The 18,345-nt window shown below is 34.2% G+C and overlaps 1 protein-coding gene across 4 annotated transcripts in view; it reads left to right on the forward strand.

The window, feature by feature from the left end:
* LOC114646733 (nuclear receptor ROR-alpha A-like) overlaps positions 1–18,345 on the forward strand; it is a 344,553-nt gene that overhangs the window by 219,266 nt on the left and 106,942 nt on the right. The window contains exon 1 of one of the 4 annotated variants that reach the window (XM_028795054.2): positions 1,185–1,341. The exons of the other annotated variants lie outside the window; for them this stretch is intronic. Within the exon in view, the coding sequence (XP_028650887.1) occupies positions 1,335–1,341 (7 nt within the window). The 5' untranslated portion in view covers positions 1,185–1,334. Of the gene's footprint in view, positions 1–1,184; positions 1,342–18,345 lie in introns of those variants that run through there. 4 annotated transcript variants of the gene reach the window in all.

Here is an 18,345-nt window from a genome sequence, read left to right on the forward strand (position 1 = left end):
ATGGAGATAAGGACCTTGTTGTACAAAGATTAAAATTAAATGGCTAATAGTACATAGACATGTCAACAGATGATCCAGATACAAGCCAAATATCTTTCTTCTTTTCCATCATCATTTCTAATTGCACAGTTCATGATACAGACACTGGAAAGTATGCAAAACAGCAAACATGGCTGCAAATGGATAGTTAGCCCTTTACTGTAGAATGAATTCTTAAAAAAGGAAACATTTTCAACAAATTAAAGAAAAATATAAACTTTAAAAACACTGTGTTTGGAATATTTTTATAAAGATTTTGTTTTGGTGAAGCTAGGGGACTAATCCAAGCACAGCATAATTATAAGGGAATCTTGGGCTCTGTATCAAAAAGAAAGACACAAAAATTATCTTGTGGTTGTACTGTGCTCATTTGATTGTGCAGTATGATCGTTTTGAAAATATTTTAATTTCTTAATATTTACATCTGCAGTCTGTCATATGCAATTTTCAGTCATTAAATTCCAACTGAAAATAGAAATCTGTACAATGTTTGCTTGTTTCATCATCTTCAAGATGTGTGCCTAGTTTTTTTAATTTCAAAGAAAGCAAAACATAGTCTTTCCCAATGGTCATTTGAAATATCAGGATAGAACAGCATGCATATTACTCTGGAGTTAAAGTGTTGCATAACTGATGCATCTTTCAATGCTGTTCAGTAAAAGTTATTTTTAATAGAACATTTTCCGCGCTAATTAGTAACAGTTCAGTTACAAGTATTACAAGAGATGTTTCCTATTTGTACTTACCCTAAATACATAAAGCACTTAAGTCTATTGCTCTTCATTATACACTGGTGTTTAAAAGGTTTTGCATCTTTTCACATATGTGGTGGTTTGTCCTTTAGTAAGTAGTTCTATGACTCTGTGATGGTGGTCATAAACTGATCTGGTGCCCTGCAAGTACATTCTCTGTGTGAATCACCAAAGACTGCACAAACTTCAAACTTCTTTCTTGTGGTTTTGCTTATTTTAATTATTTCACACAGTTACAGGTTAGCTTTGATCTCATTTTGGAATTTTCCAGCAGGTCAGCATTGGTTGTCTTTTTAAGATTGGTTGTCCCCACCCACCTGCCTCTCAGTGGCTCCAGGTTATTGGCACTTATTTCTCTCACCTGTCACTGTTGTTTTGGAACTCTTCAGTACAGGAGATCTCTCGTGGTTTAAAGAAATGCATGGTTCACTGTGATACAGTCACTATACTGAGATACACAGTTACTTAAGTCTGTGCACCAGATCTGATATAGCAAACACTGGAGCCAATCAAGCTGGGAGAATTGGGGGATTTTCTGCAATAATGAGAGGTAGGAGTATGATAACATTGCTAAATATTGGATTCCACTTCAGTTTATGTAGCCCTTTTGTGTATTTTCCTCATTTATGACAAGAGGATCAACATTTTAGTCTCATTGAATTTTTAGCCATTTATTTATCAAACTGGCAAACTGGTAATTGTTCCTGGCCTATAAAACATTTATATATCTCTGCTTAAGGAGAAGCAGAACAGTAACACATAATCATTTTATAACTTGTACTGAGCATTATTAAATTTTTCCTTTTGATTCTCAAAAGTTGAATTATGCTTTTTTGCATAAGGTAGGTGCCACCGATGATTGTTAATGTTAGCACGCCATTGTCATGTAAAGAAATATAAACTGGTGTGATAAGATTTAATAATTCATCAGGTTTAGAGATTTCTTTTATCCTTAACAGTTTTACAGACAGTAAGAAGCTACTTTAGGCAAAACGTTTGATGTAGCTAATTAGGTGTCTTTTCTTCCTTTAAAGAAGGAACTTCTTAAATTGGTGGTACCTAAATTCTGTCAGTTTTATTTGCTGCTGTTCAAAACTGTTTGCCATTGACTACATGTTTCCTAAAATGCATAAAGTGTTATTCTACTAAGATACAGATATACAATAATGCAGACGGTATAGTAGACCGTATACTTTAAGATTTTCCTATACAAAGATTTAGCAATGATACTTGTAAAATTACAGATATGTATGCAATTTTGATGTTTTCCCACATCTTGTTGTGTGCTGTTTATATCGTGTTTTCTTACCCTGGTTATGAAGCCTGTTGTCTGAACAACAGTAATGTTTCAATGATTGGCAACTTTTTATATTACATAACATTTGTAAGTGTAGAATGTATCAGTCAGTTTGTTTTGCAGCAGAAGTTAATGTTTGGCTCTTACAGAAATGTGGCAGGAATTAAGGCTACAATCTGTAAAGCGTTGGTCTCCATGTAGGTTAAATTATAGATTACTAATTTCTTGTTACAAATCTTATTTTGCTTCCCTTCCATAAATGTAATGTAACATTCCTCAAACTGCTTAATCCAATTCAGTGATGCAAGGGGTCCAGATCTTATCCTGGCAGAATATGGCCCTCTGTGGAAATAATAAATGTGACTGCTGGTGTTAATTTAAACATAATCATTGTCAGTTGCAGTTAAAAAATTGTGATTAGTTTGTGAATTTAATTTTTTTAACCCAATTATAAAAGGCTCACTTTTTTTTAACCCATCAGTTTTACATTGTATGTTCTGCTGTGTTGTTTTATATTGGCTAATATTGCATAGTGTGTACTTCTGTGTAATATAGGGTTTCCACTGCTTGAAGGTGATTAGGGAAAAATCATAATTTTTGTGGTTCAATTCATGGCTTATAGTTACAATGATATTATGGAACCCATCTCTCTGCATTGTAGCCTAAAGAAAAAATGGAGTAAAAATGATTGCTGCAGGTAAAAAAGATATGGTTCAGGGTGTGTGCTGTCCCTAAAGAATGTACATCAGTAACGCTGTACATGGAGAAAGTTTTTCACATTTAAGGGAACGTCTAGCGTTTGAATTAGTTAAATCACTAGGTACTTTGTTTTGATTTGTGTCAGATGAATCAATAGCAAATCTTAGCACAAGTTTCATTTTATATGAGTCCATGTGTCTCTGCAATATTTTCATCTTTCTGATGCCAATCACACATGTTTTTAAATTCTGAAACAGTGATTTAAAGTATTTTATTATTTTTAACTTGATGTTCATCACCTTTGAACAAATGTTGTGGCAAGTACCTTTTGCTATCTAAAATATGTGTGAAATTGGTATTTTAGAAATTAATAAATAATCATTCAATCATAATAATACTATTGATTTTTGGATCAATAAAGTATATCCCTAAAGGAAAAATTCTTGAGTCTTAGAAAAGATAGTTTTGTCAGAGCATGGTAAAAGGATAATCCTATTTTCTGATTATGAAAATAATGTATAGTTTAGTGAGAGTGGTACAGTTGGCTAATGAGATAGAATTCAGCATACTTCACGTTTATTAATTTTACATTATAATTTACAGTGTATATAATGTAAACTATGTGTAAAATGTTTAATTTTATATGAATGAATTAAGTTATTGTAATGTATTTTTAGGAATGCAGGCATTACTAAAAAAATAACTTTTAATAACATGAGCAAAAGCTTTCTTCGAAGCTTTCTACTTAAAGTACTTTTTTATGGGCTTGGGAATAAATAATTCTGTAATCAAATAAAGAAATACAATTCTGAGAAAAAAAGTGTGAAAATGTAATTTTTATTTTTTTTTTAATCTCTGTTTTCTATTGTGATTTTTCTTACATTTTATATGAATAGATTTACTACTGCAATATTTTTATATGTTAAAATGAGAGGTTATATTTTTAAATAGTAAAGGACTACTGTGCTTGCCGTACTATGAGTTAAACCTGAAAAACTTTTTGCCAGATATGTGTTATTGACAAATGACAGTTTTCTGAAAAAATTAAACAATCTAAAGCTGCACATATGTTTAATACTGTATCACAACTTCTAAACATGGTAAAATAATGTTTTGTCTGTCTAATATACTAATTTAGTTAAAACCTACTGGGGACCCTAAATAAATAAATTAAACTTTTGAAAAGTTACTTCAAAATAATCCTACTTAGCAACCTTCTTACTTAATAATGAAACATTTCCTACTTCACTTTAATATGTAAGGTAAAAAATGTTGAATGATCAATATTGCTTGTTTGCTGTACCCTAAACCAATTTATAAAATTTGGATGCACAAATTTGTGTATTAGTTTTTTTTTTATCAAGCAATGTTAAACCATTAATAACATAAAAAAGTACTAAAGCATTGATACAATTCATTAAGAGAAAAAAAGACCAAAGTAATAGGGCTATCTGTGTGGGTTTTTCTGTAATTATATCTTTCTTAAATAATATATCTGATAATCATTCACCGGAAGTTTAACCACAGTTTTATTCTCTAAAACGAATCTTTTTTAGATAAGAAATCTTATGTTATATAACTATCTTTGTGGCAGGATTTTTAAGTAAAAAAAAACCAATTTGAGTCAAAACCTGTATGTATGTTTTGTTTTTAACCAATATTGGTTAATGTCTAACTCAGTGCATCTTTTTATGCAGAACGTGTAGTTCACTTCATCAAATAAGCAAACTAATAAAAAAAAGTTAGGAACCTGATCACATACTTATGTACAACAATGTAATGGAAGAAATAGATTACAGCATGTGTGTTTTGTAGGAAAGCATTACTTTTAACGTTAGCACTAATATTGATAGAGAATTTACTATTAAAAATATATTTTGGAACCTTTTGCATTAAGTTGTTCATAAAAATATTTTTATTTTTCTCTTCATTTTGTGAAAGTTCAATTAATTGCCATTCTGTGTGCAAAAGTAAAATAGTATCATTGTAGTGGTATATACAGTATATCTGTGTGTGTGTGTGCACCCGCATATGCATATTTTATTATTTACAGTACTTAAAATTACTGTCTAAAGTTTTTATACTGACAGTTTAAAAAACTACTTGATTCCTGGAGAGTAGATGGTAACATTGGGTATTTTTAAGTGACTATGTGAGAGTAGAGGATTAAGCCATGCTTTAGAATTGGTTTTACTGTTACCATGCAACATACCTCCTTGAAGATAAAGATACATTGTAAAGCTTATGCTGCAGTTCTTACTTCTTTACCACAGACTTTCAGATCTTTACTCACATGGTACAACACCTGATATGAGCAACCAGCATGTTAAAATCATGCAAGCTTTCTGTCAGCATGACCTGCTTTCCACTAGAGTTAATACCAGTGTGTTTGCTGAAAGAATTCCAAGGATTACTTTTCCCTGATCTAATTTTATATTTTTAAAGTGTACTAATCACCCATCTGTGAAAAGAAGTGAAAAGTAACCATTTAGGAAGACTGTAGTGTAAAGCATGCTGCCCATATACTGTACAATAGTGTGACTTAATTTGTAACTTCCTAGAGAGGGAAAAGAAGCAAAACCTAATATCACCTAGTGAACTTACAAGTAAAACTTTTATTTTGCCTGTCAGATACTATTTTAAACTTTTTTTTAGTTGTATTTACAAGGTAAAATAAGTAGAATGCATTAGTAGAATTTGCTTTCCATCTAATTTCCAAACCCACTTATCCTGAACAGGGCCGCAGGGAAGTCAGGAACAAGTAGGTGCCAGTCCATTGCACAGTGAACACACACACACACACACACGCACACTAGGGCCAATTTAGAAATATCAGTACACCTAACCTGCATGCCTTTGGACTGTGGGAGGAAACCCGAGCACCCAGGGGAAACCCACACTGACACAAGAAGAACATGCAGACCTTAGTCTCCTTGTTGCGAGGCAACAGAGCTTACCACTGCACCACCATGCCACCTAGAATTCGCATCTGTTCTGTAAATTTATCCTATCGTGCTTGGATGTTCCATTGTTATCAGACTTTGTAAAATAGTAGGTTGAATGTAAAAGGGTTTTAAACAGCCTGCCTTGAGAGGGTATTCCTCCCTAAATCTTTTTCCAATCCTGTTAACTAAGCATTCAGGACAGAAATCATCACAAGCACTGGAATGATCAGCATCATTACATGTCTGCTCCTTCATTTCTTCTAGTACCATTTTCTGTCATTTAAAACATCATGATTCCACCCCTTGCTGCTTTTGTCCTTCAGCAATGTTAAATTTCAACAGAACAAACACATAAACCCATGGTTAAGCCCAGTAATAATTGAGCTCCTTATGCTACATATGTATAATGTTAGTAACAGTTGCAGGTTTCTTCTGTGCCTACAATATTTGCAAAGGATTTGTAAGCAGAAATTGTGACATAGTCTGCCTTTCTACTTTAGGCTGCTCAATCACAAGGATCAAATAGATTTTTTGTTCATTTAACAAAAATAGTTTATCTGTAATTCTGGAACATGATCATGTAAATGGAAAAAATAATTATAAAATAGCAGTAAAACAATGCTTCACTTAAAAAGAGTTACATGCTAACTAAACTTGATGACCAAGAGGAGTTGCACTACAGACAGACAGTTCAACACTGCACTGCAGATGACATATGTGAGTGAAAAGCCTGGTTAATATGGGCACACAATGCATGCCTATGAGCAGGAAGTCTTAAAATCGACTGCAACAACCTAGGAGCAAACACGTTTTGGAGGGCAAACAGAAGAAATAGCAAAACAGTGCATTGAGCAATCCATTATACTGGTAAATATAAAAAAATGGAGAAATTGTATAAGTTTGTTTTGGTGGTATTTCTTGTGGCTCTGCACTTGGGAGTATAAGCAGTTGAGGCTTGGGTTCCAGGTGAAGACAAAAAATAGTTTCCATTGGCAAATCTGCAAAAATCCAGTTAATCTTGTCCTTCATTCCAGGGCTTGTTACGCGAATAGACAACTAAAACTCAATAAGCCATGCTGCATGAAAAAGTGTAAACTGCATTTACTGGCTACAGCTTTTATTACCACCCCCAAATTGACAGCAGTGCAAATGCAAAACTAGTACACAGCCTGGTCCAGCTGCTCGGATCCTCAAAAATGAGGATCCCATGAACTGGATCAACCTCTGGGAATCGCGCCACATAGCTGTGGTGCTGTAACTGACACTCCCTCACAATGCAAGTAATGTGCTTCATTTGGGATTCCGTGAGCAACTGCTCATTCGACACAGAGTCAAACCAGCGATACCCAAGGAGTCTCCAAAGAGACATAGTATTGAAGGAATCTAGTCTTCATCTCAGGTCACTGGATAGCATCTATGTCTCGCAACCAACTTTTGCAAAGATATTGGGAGCGCCACACACCCCTTTCCAGCAACCTCATGGCTCCCCCCCACACCCCATGCTCTCCCAATTCGTCTATTGACTACACAGAAAGAGTCATCAGAGACATGAATGTCGCTGCTGAGGTAAGTAAACCTCTTGATGAATTCAACATTCTCTCCTCAGATAGACATACCGCTGATGGCTGTGCGCAAGAGATTGAAATATATATAATTGAGGACTAGTTTCATTATATATACTAGGGGATTCGCCGCCTGCATGCTTCGCTCTATTTTATTATAATAGAAAGATTTGTGTATATATATATATATATATATATATATATATATATATATATCTATACTAATAAAAGGCAAAGCCCTCACTGACTGACTCACTCACTCACTCACTCACTCACTCACTCACTCACTCACTCACTCATCACTAATTCTCCAAGTTCCCGTGTAGGTAGAAGGCTGAAATTTGGCAGGCTCATTCCTTACAGCTTACTTACAAAAGTTAGGCAGGTTTCATTTCGAAATTCTACGCGTAATGGTCATAACTGGAACCTGTTTTTTGTCCATATACTCTAATGGAGGAGGCGGAGTCACGTATCGCGTCATCACGTATTACGCCTCCTACATAATCACGTGAAGTGAAAACAAGGAAGAGATTTACAGCACGAGTCAATCGCGGGAACGAAGGTAAATGACGTTAATTGTTGAGTGTCTTTTAATACTGTGTAATTGTTGAGTGTCTTTTAATACTTTGTAAGCATACATATTAACAGATGTGCAATTAAACGTGTGCATTTACGGGGTGATTTCTCAAGCTTAAAGCTCGAAGTGATCACTCGAGTGAAGGCAGCTTCACAAAAAAAACAGATCCTTACCAAACTGTTATTGGTTTATTTTATCTCAATTTTAAAAGGTTTTCTTTTCTTCTTAATAAAAATTTAAAAGCAGAACTTCGCCGGTGCGAACCGCGGGGATTTGAGCGACTGACGCATACAGACATATTCATGAGTGCAGGTACTTCGGAAAGAAAGCAACGTGTAAACCTAAAGTTTAAATGAAGTTCATAGACCTACAAAAGGTTGCCATTGATTTCAGGCAAGATTGCTTTTCTCCTGTACAACTATACGTTGCATTCTCAAGAGTGTGCTTGCACGGCTTGGTCATATTACAACCGGAGTGCTGAACTGACAACGTGATATACAAACAGAACAATCGTAAAAACAGGATTAAATAAAAAGGCTGCTTCTGTTGGCAAAGCAACAAAAAAGGAAGACCTTATATGACGTTTGTTTATAAAACAGCGGAGAGGCTGTGTGAAGTCAGCTTCACAAAAAAACAGATCCTTAACAAATTGTTATTAGTATATTTTCACTCAATTTAAAAAGGTTTTCTTCTTAATAAAAATTTAAAAGCAGTACTTCGCCGCTGCAAAGCACGGGGATGTAGATAGATAGATAGATAGATAGAGATATACTGTATACTGTATATATATATATAGATAGATAGATAGATAGAGATATATAGATAGATAGATAGACAGATAGATATATATATATATATATATATATATATATATATATATATATATTATAAATAGATAGATAGATAGATGTGTATGTATGTAGATATGTATATATGTGTATATAAATGTAGATATGTAAATATGTATATGTATATATATGTGTCTGTATGTGTGTGTGTGTATATATATATATATATATATATATATATATATATATATATATATATATATATATATATATATATATATATATATGTGTGTGTGTATATGTATGTGTATATATATATGTTGATATATGTATATATATGTGGATGTGTATATGTATGTATATATGTAGATATGTGTATACAGTATGTAGATATGTATATATAAGTATATATGTTTATGTATATATATGTTTACATAACCTCTTTAACACACTACTTCTCCGCTGCGAAGCGCGGGTATTTTGCTAGTATATATATATGGTTGAAATAGTTTACTGTCAAATAAATGCAAAGAGTATGCGACACGTGTTTCGCCCTCATTCTGGGCTCATCAGGCGTACACGCTCCACTGCACTCCCTCTCGGGAATCAAACCTCGGACGTCTGGTCTGCTCCTCACAAACTGAGGGCACCGTGGCGGATGTTAGCAGATTGCTGGCCAACCACAAGCGTTACCTGGTAGGTAACCACCCATACAATCAGATTGTGACACAGACTACGAATGCCGTGAATGTAATTACCCCGATCTACATGCTGTCAAATAAACGAACCACACGCCGTGGCGCAACGTTAGGGGCATCGCCTCTGGCGCTGACGTCCGAGGTTCGATTCCCGAGAGGGAGTGCAGTGGAGCGTGTATGCCTGATGAGCCCAGAATGAGGGCGAAACACGTGTCGCGTACTCTTTGCATTTATTTGACAGTAAACTATTTCAACCATTCTATGATCTGCTCCTCACAAACTGAGGGCACCATGGCGGATGTTAGCAGATTGCTGGCCAACCACAAGCGTTACCTGGTAGGTAACCACCCATACAATCAGATTGTGACACAGACTACGAATGCCGTGAATATATATATATGTATATATATATATATATTATATCAATGTATCATTTTAATTCCATTTCTAGTATGGGTTCTGACCCTATCCCAGCAGTACTGGATGCAAGGCTGTAGCCGTTCAGTCCATCATAAGACAGTAACTCATGCATACACATTTGTTCATGCTACATCAGTTCTGAGATTGTAGTTAATATAATATGCAGATCTTCACTGAAGGAAACCAGCGAACGTTTAAAAGTCCTATGTAGCACTTGTGAACTACACTTAGACATACTGTAGCAATCCACCATATGCTCATATATAGCATATTATTTAAAAGAGGCAATCAAACAAACTCCAAGTATTAATTCCTGATGATTTCAAAGCACTAAATGAATATTCAAATATAAGAAATTATTTGTTTGAATAGGATACCCCTTTTCTTGAATAGTCTAGTATAGTTTAAATTCGTTTGCATATTGGGTACACTGATTTGTGATACATTTAAGAGGACCATGTAATGTTTTTTTCTAATACCATTCATCTATAAATCCAATGTTAATCTAACCTGTACAATGAGTTTCAGACATTGGAGCAAAATTACTGTAAATGTTTACTATTACACACCTTTCTGAAATAAGGACATTATCAAATACTTATTGACCGTTTCATGAATAAATCGTTCATATTTGTTTACATGGTCATGTTAATCTTTAAAACTTTTTAATTACTAAACAACCAATTGGACTGTTTGGAACAGTATTCATCAATAATTTATTGCCAATCAATGAAACAGTCTATTTATTTTTTCAAACCCCTTTTTTGTCAGGATGTTGGAGAGAGTATTATGACACAAAAGGCACCTCTCCAGCAAACTGAGCCAAATTCCAGATTTCCAAATGCTATTCCAAATTGTCAGTCCACATTTTAACATTATTTAACAACAAAACAAAAATACAACTTATTAAATTTTATTATTGCAACGTGTATTCATAACATTCATTCTAAAGTATGCATACAGGGAAGCACATTAATGTTATCAAAGTAAACTGATGTTTCTAAGTATACTGAGATGATGTTTTAAAATGCAAGGAACAATATGCACATTGCATTTCTAAGCCACATGTTGTGTCTGTGTTTATATCTGACAAAGCAATCTGGTATGTGTGATTTCAAAAGAGAAAGCTAGATCATGAAAGAAAACCTTATATATAATGCACTGTAACTGAAAGTACGGATATTCACACAGAGTGTCAAAATAAACAGGAAAAGAAATGAAACCATGACTACCACCACCAAGCCTAGCAAAGGACTTGTAGATGGGGTGGCTCATCCACTTACCAACCTCAAAAAACTGAAAACAGTTTTCTCAGTCACCTCCCAGTCCCTTTTCTTTCAGTGGGTGTCCTGTGTAAATCCCTTCTAGTTAAGCCTTTGTCCCAACTGAATGCCTGACACTAGTATCTTTGAACTCAGTCTGCTTAAACAGACAGAAGCCTTTAAGTAATTTTGGTCTACCTTTTTTGTAATCGGCAGCAATGGCCCACTCAGCCCTTGTAGAGCTCCTCTGCTGCCTCTGGCTGAAATTAAGAAATTTAGCTGCATTCTTAAAGTGCATGATGTCCTTCAGGCATCACTTGTGCAATCGAAAATTCTGATTCCAGCTTAGGCTGTTCATTTATAGGCTCTTTCACTGCTCCATGTAAATCTAATACCCAGTTTAATGCTGATAACACACATCCTACCCAGCAACACCTCATAATGCTTTAAATGCATTGCTTCCCAAAATGTCCATCTTAAATCATAAAAGAGAATATTTGCACTACGTTTATACTTTATTTAAAATTATACTTGGGAGTAATAATGAACATCGTGGTTGATTACTTAATCAGTCTGCCCATCTGAATTAAAGATTAAGTACTGTACAGTGCTGCCTAATGCTACTAATATTACTGACTTACTTATGAGTTATGGTTCTAATTAAAACAATGCTTTTATTGTAACTTGTTCAGTTTATCTACAGTCTTCACGGTGAAGACGTTTTTCAGATGTTTGCACGAAATCTACCCTTAGCAAACTTATGCTTACTAAGATACAGTTTTAAAAATACATCAGTCTTATCACTGAGTACTGGAAAACTCTACATTTGGTATGAAACAATTCTGAAAACATTGCTTGCAACATAATGCGTTCTAAGCCCATATGCTTATTACTTCCTGAATACAAGTCTCCTATAGTTTAATGACTGACACTTAATCAAAGAATTTCTTACATCAAGATAAACATTGATATATGTACATTCCACCATACACAAATGGTTTTGATGCTACTTCATATACATTAAACATGATCTCCTTTGTTTAAACTGTTGTAGACTGTGCACTAAACATTCCAATGCTAGAAAGCTGTTTCTCCATCTATGTTTATAATTGCTGCAATATTTTTGTATAATGGGTACATACAGTAATATATTTTTATATAATGGGTCATACCCATTATATACTACTACCTTCTAGTCTTCAGAAATTTTAATGGTATTTAGCAATTTCATAACAGTTCATGTCATCGAGTATATATTTCCATTTTCAACATTTAAGCACTTGATTTTCTACAATCTCCAAAGTATGTAATATTTGTGTAATATTACCTAAAGTTACTACCATGTTAAGTACTTTTGTGTAGCTGTGTACTTTGTGGTAGTAGGGTATCCTGTCCTGACAAGGCTGTCATGGTCTAATGACATCCTAATGTCCTGTTTACATTGTTTTTACATATTTATATTATTTTTCATTTTCTGGTTGTCGTTCACCAAAGAAGTTATTAGGTTAATGCTGTGGAATGGTGTAGGGAGACGTGAGTTCTGTGTGCATGTACAGATTAAATCATATACTCAGTTTTATTTTTAAGCAAATGGTTTTCAATACATATTGTCTGAAATGTGTTCAACATACAGAAGATGAAATGCATTTAATGGTATATCATAACAACTGCTTAACTAGGTAGTGAATTAAGGTTTGAAAATAGTCACTTTTTGACTTTAGGAATTTTTTTCAACTACATACATGTCCTTTCTTTATTTTTCTCAATCACTGCCACCCCCATATAAAAAATTTCATTGTGAACCTCAGATCTTTATGTGTCGATCCATCAGGTTCTAACATTGGCATAATGCAATAGTATAAATTATACAAAGAAAAATACCTCCATAAAGATTGGCTTGTTTGTAATTGTTTTTTCCCTAGTATTTTGTGAAGATAAATTTGAACAGTTCAATGGAATCTATGATGTTGTTTTTTCTCATTGACTTAAATAATAACAAGGGGAAAAAGGTTAAACACACATTTCCTCAATGAAAAGGAAAGAAGGTTAAAGAAGCAAAGTTTTTGCTGTATTGCATATTCATCACGTGTACAAATGAAAAGAAAAGCGCTGGTTTACATGTATACTGTTGGGGGTGGGGGCAAAGCCAGTGCAGATGAAAGGAGAAAAAATGAAGGTAGGTAAGAAAAGCTGGCATTAAAAATGATGAAGGGAATGATTAAAAAGCTAGTTGGTCCAGTGAGACTCATTGGGAAACGTTCTGGGTGTGCACCATATTAACAACATTTTGGACATAATTGTTAGCATGCATATCATTCCTCAGCTTCACAATCCCTCCTAACTCATTAACAGCTGTGTTTGGTGTGCTCCCAGATGGGCTTAAAGTGAAGAAGGACAAACAGACTGTAACTGCCTTTACTTCACTGCTAGCAAGTAGACTTATCTTGCTCAGCAGGAAGAATCCCACTCCACCACTTTTAAGTCAGTGGGTGACTGATGCTCTATGCTACTTGAAATTGGAAAAAAAATCAGATTCTCACTTAGAGAAACCTTTCTTTCTTGTTCCTATTATTGAGTAGCTTTGGTTGTTGACTCTCCTCTCTTTCCCGTGGGTGGGGGTTGAATTTTGCTTTGCTTGCTTTGTTAAGTTTGACTTGATTGTATGGAATGTTATCTGCTTCTAATTAAAATCAATAAAAAAAGTAGTTTGTCATTAAGATCTAGAGAAATAAGTGATCCCAGGCTGAGAATGAGCTTATTTTAGATTATTCTGTTATTGTTTGAAAAGGTTCTTTTAATCCCTGTGAAGCACAAACAGATACCAGTGTGGATATCATCAAGGGATGTGAAGTGTTCTACAATAGGCTTTGTAAGGTCTTTGATTTTTACAACTTGAATATGCTCCCTGAAACCATCTGCTATCAGTCACATTGTTTCACCTAAGTAATGGAGATGACCCAAGACTTGCTACAAAAATGTAGTAAGTAAGATTTTTAGACTGGCAAGAGACTCGTAGAGTAACACTGAGTTTACCAGAGGGACCAGACACAAGATTATTGTTGGTGACAAATTTGCAAATAACATAGCAGCTCCTATTATAGATTGAAGTACCTGGGGGTGAATGTGTTTCTCCTCTGTGAAGTGAGCTACAGACGAGAAGTTTGCATAAGTTAGGTTGTTGATGGAAGAAGATCAATGGAATGTTAGGGAAAAAAAGGCTAATGGTGAAGGATCAGTCTGCAAAACTGGGAAATTTTATTTGTTGACCTGTGGGAGAAAGAGAGTGTGTGTTAGAGTGGAATGAGAGGACCAGAACAATGTGGGTTTCATTCATGAAAGAGGTAGAAAGTTTTTAGTATTTTAGGGATGGAAGGAGCTGAAAAGAAGGTACTGTGTGAGTCAGGTTTCTTGTATTAGACAGAGGTTTTAAAAGCTGATAGAATCATGATATTTAAAAATCGTAAAGCTGTGGTGGAATTATTGACTTTAAACCTGACAGATGGATGGAAACTAGTAAAATCATTGATGAATTCCTGTATCTGGCTTCTGAAGTAAGAAGCAGTGACAGCACAATAGTTAATATACAGTATCTTTTGTACAGGTCTGATACAAAGACTAGATAGGAAGAAAAGAAACACTCTTCCACCCAGCTGATGAAGATGTTACCAGCATATTAAGACATCAGATAATCACAATACCCGGGAGAGTATTTTAAAAAAGTAAATTGTGAGATCCTCTTGCAAAAATCTAGTATATTTGACCTGAGAGTACATTAACATATTAGCTGATTAAATGCATAAATAGTATGACATGTGTTAAGGAGGTTTCTGCAATGGTGCAAATGTATAGAGTATAAGTACAGTTACTAAAGTATAAGACCGTTACACCAGATAAAGGGTTAATAAGTGAAAATAATACAGCTGCATACAGACTATAATAAAGTACTAAAGAGTAAAACTGAAATTAACTGTGCACATTAAAACTGCCCCACTTCTTTAAAGTGCTATCTTGCTGAACAAGCAGAAATTCTGTTTGTCAACAGAAGTGTTATGGAAGAAATGCATGTCTTCCTTTCTTTTATTAAAAAAAGTCTGAGATGAATACAGGATACACTTCATCTATCTATAAATATAGTTTATCAAAGAACATCACCAAATTGTTCCATATGGCCCTTGCACCACTGTGTAGCAATCCCTGAATGGTAAATGAACATTGGTTCACATGAAATTTATAAACATATGGGTCACTGGAATTGTCAGTATTTTCAAGAAGAAATGTTTAATGTTTGCATTGTGGCATTTGTGGCATTTTCTGTGAAATGCTTTACACATGGAAATTGGCATACTGTACAGAGTGCTATTTGCTTCATCTGCTTGATCAGAGTTTCTTAAATGTTATTTTTGTTATGACCCAATTTTGCACTTAGTGTCTTCAAGACCCATTCTTTGTTAAACACCCTCATGATCGTCAAAACTGGGGGGTTTGGGTTGTGGGTTTCGAGGTTGTTCCTCCTTGCATAATCGTGGATTAGGGTTAGGGGGGGTCCACTGTGAAGAATTGCTGCTGCTTATCAGATGCTCTAGCTCTAGACTACTGGTATGAATAATCATAGTTTAGTATAGTCCACATTTTGCTGCAAAAATAGTCCTCCTTGTTTTGTAATAAATATGCCACATTCTATTGTTTTTAATAAATATTTTTACCTTCTTCAGTTGTGGTTCAGCTACATGGTTCTTCTGCCTGTATCAGAGCACTGTATAATAAGCTGCTATCACAAAAAGTAAGTTTGTTATGTATTGTCATGGTAATATACAGTGTATTCTCAAACTGCACTTTTCTAGATCAAGTGGAATGGCACAAATTTAAAAAAATGTTTAGGTTTCTGCCTCAAAGTTTTAAAACTACAATCTGACCTTGCCCATTTTAATCAACGTCCTTATTCTTGGAAGTCCGAAGACAAGTCCTTGTTTACCTTTCAGCAAGGCTTTTGATTCCTCTGTCCAATGAGCAAAAGGATTTCCATGGCAAATCAACAATAAAATAAAATAAACAGTAATTACCAACAAAAGTATTTTGTTTCATTTTGAAAATAAGCACTATAAGCTAATTAATCATACCTCCTAAGTGCGAAGATTTTAGTCACAAGTACGTGCCACAATTTCTGCAAAACAGGCATATATTGAAATACATAATTATTCCCCCTCACGAAAGCTATTTGAAAAACAATTCGATTAAAAAAAGAACTCTCAGCTCTGGAGTCAAATGAAACATCCAGTGCTATATATAAAATAAGGTTTTTAAATTGTTGACCAATTTAAGGTCCTACTTACTGATTTTTGTCTGAAATTATTTGGTCTCATTTTGAACTACATTGTGCATTTTGATTATACATGCTATTTTATACTATTAGTTTATTTTTAGATCTGACTATTGACTACTGATCCAGTTTTCTAATATGGCTACATTTTCAGAAGCTGGTTCATTCCAGCTCCAGAAAATTCAATTTTAGAATTTATAGTTAGTTGCACTCACATCTTCAGACACTACCTAGTGCCCCACATTTACTAATCATCTCACCTTCAAATTGGGGCTAGCTGTGAAGGCTTAAAAACAAAGGAAGTCAAGCTGTGGGTGAGGCAGAGCCAGAAATAGTGTGAAAGAATAGCTGAGCCAGCGTATCTGAATCTGAATGATTTAAACAGTGCTTTAGGTTCAGTGAAATTCTCTTTGAGATAACGCTTATTTTGTCAATGTGATTCTCAAATGAGGCCTAACCCCAGAGTTTTAATAGAGGTCATTTCTTTATGTGATGATTTCCTGTATTAGCTGCTTCTTCTTTTAAGAAAATCGTGCAGTCTCTTTACTCCCATATCAAAGTCTTTAGAAGGAAACATGACCCTAAAAGTTAAAACTCATGTCTTTTCCAGAAAGGGTGTAGTTAATTTGAAAATGTTTGCAGTGATATTTATGGTTATCCCACTTTTCTTATGTATAGGCATTTATACTTAAAATCAGTATTGCCACACACATGCCCTTCTGCATTCTGTTTCAATGAAAACCCTTCTTCCTATAGGTCATAAACTTATGTCTTACAATAATTTCATAAGAATTATTAGACTAGACTTTGCAATTCCTAATTTTAATCCTTATTATCATCTTTACAGTAGTTTTTGAATATGTCAGCAAATTAAGTAGCTGATAGACTCACAACCCTTATTTTTTAGTCAGCCACTCTTACCTCTTGAAACATCACAAAATTCTTGTGCAGTCCTTTTTCAGTTAGGTACTAACAATGAATGCTGTAAAAGGCTGTGACATGGCACCTGTTTTGTGTGACAGGACCAACTACTTTACATTGCATTGCTAAATTACACATCAGTTTCTGAAACTTAGACCAGAATTTTAAAAAATATTCGGAAATGATCCTTGAGTAAACTTTGAAGTACTTCAGGAAATTTTTACTTTCACTGAAGTAAGAAATATTTCAGTAAAAAAATACTTTGAATAACAGTTAAAAAAAATCTGCTTTCAAAAAAACTTAAAATACCAGATGTAAAGGTACATTTTATAATGAGAAGGTGCAGCACTTTGTCTAGAGAACACAATGCATTTATTTTATTTTTAAACAACAAATGCAATACAGTAATGCCTTTTATCAGTACATAACTGCAATTAAGTAAACTGCTCACAACCTTATCATTTGAATAGATACACAATATTAAAAACTAAGTGAAAATCAACACAGATTGGTTTTATTATATATTGCTGAAGTAGAGGTGGATTTTTTAGAAGGGCAATTATCACATTAAGTAGTAATGCAACAATTTCAGAATTGTATCAAGAATGGCGTGGTTTCCTTTGCTCAGTTTGGTACCCAGTTTTATCTTTAAATTACTCGCTCAAGCACACATGTAAACTATAGAATTAATCACAGTTAAACTCAAAGCATATTATTAACTCTCCAGCATAACCAGATGTATACTAGTTAGTTGTCTCATAATATATAGTCATAATTTTAATGCACTCCTATAGAAAATTTAAATTCTACAGAATAGCATTTTTCCATACATAAAAGCATTAAACCAACTTGCATTAAAATTATACTACAGTAATTTAACTTAAGTGCAACATGATAAAATGGCAATTACAAATTTGAGGGTCAGTGTTCTACTGAAGAATGCTCTGAATATGATCAATTCTTTTTTAATCTAAATGCCTTCTTCTGGATTGCCTAAAGGACTAATAAAAAGGACAGCTTAGAGAAAATAAAAGTCACACATTTTACCTGTTAAGGGAAAGACAGAAT

Source organism: Erpetoichthys calabaricus, chromosome 2 (assembly GCF_900747795.2).
Source record: "Erpetoichthys calabaricus chromosome 2, fErpCal1.3, whole genome shotgun sequence".
Lineage (NCBI taxonomy): Eukaryota > Metazoa > Chordata > Cladistia > Polypteriformes > Polypteridae > Erpetoichthys > Erpetoichthys calabaricus.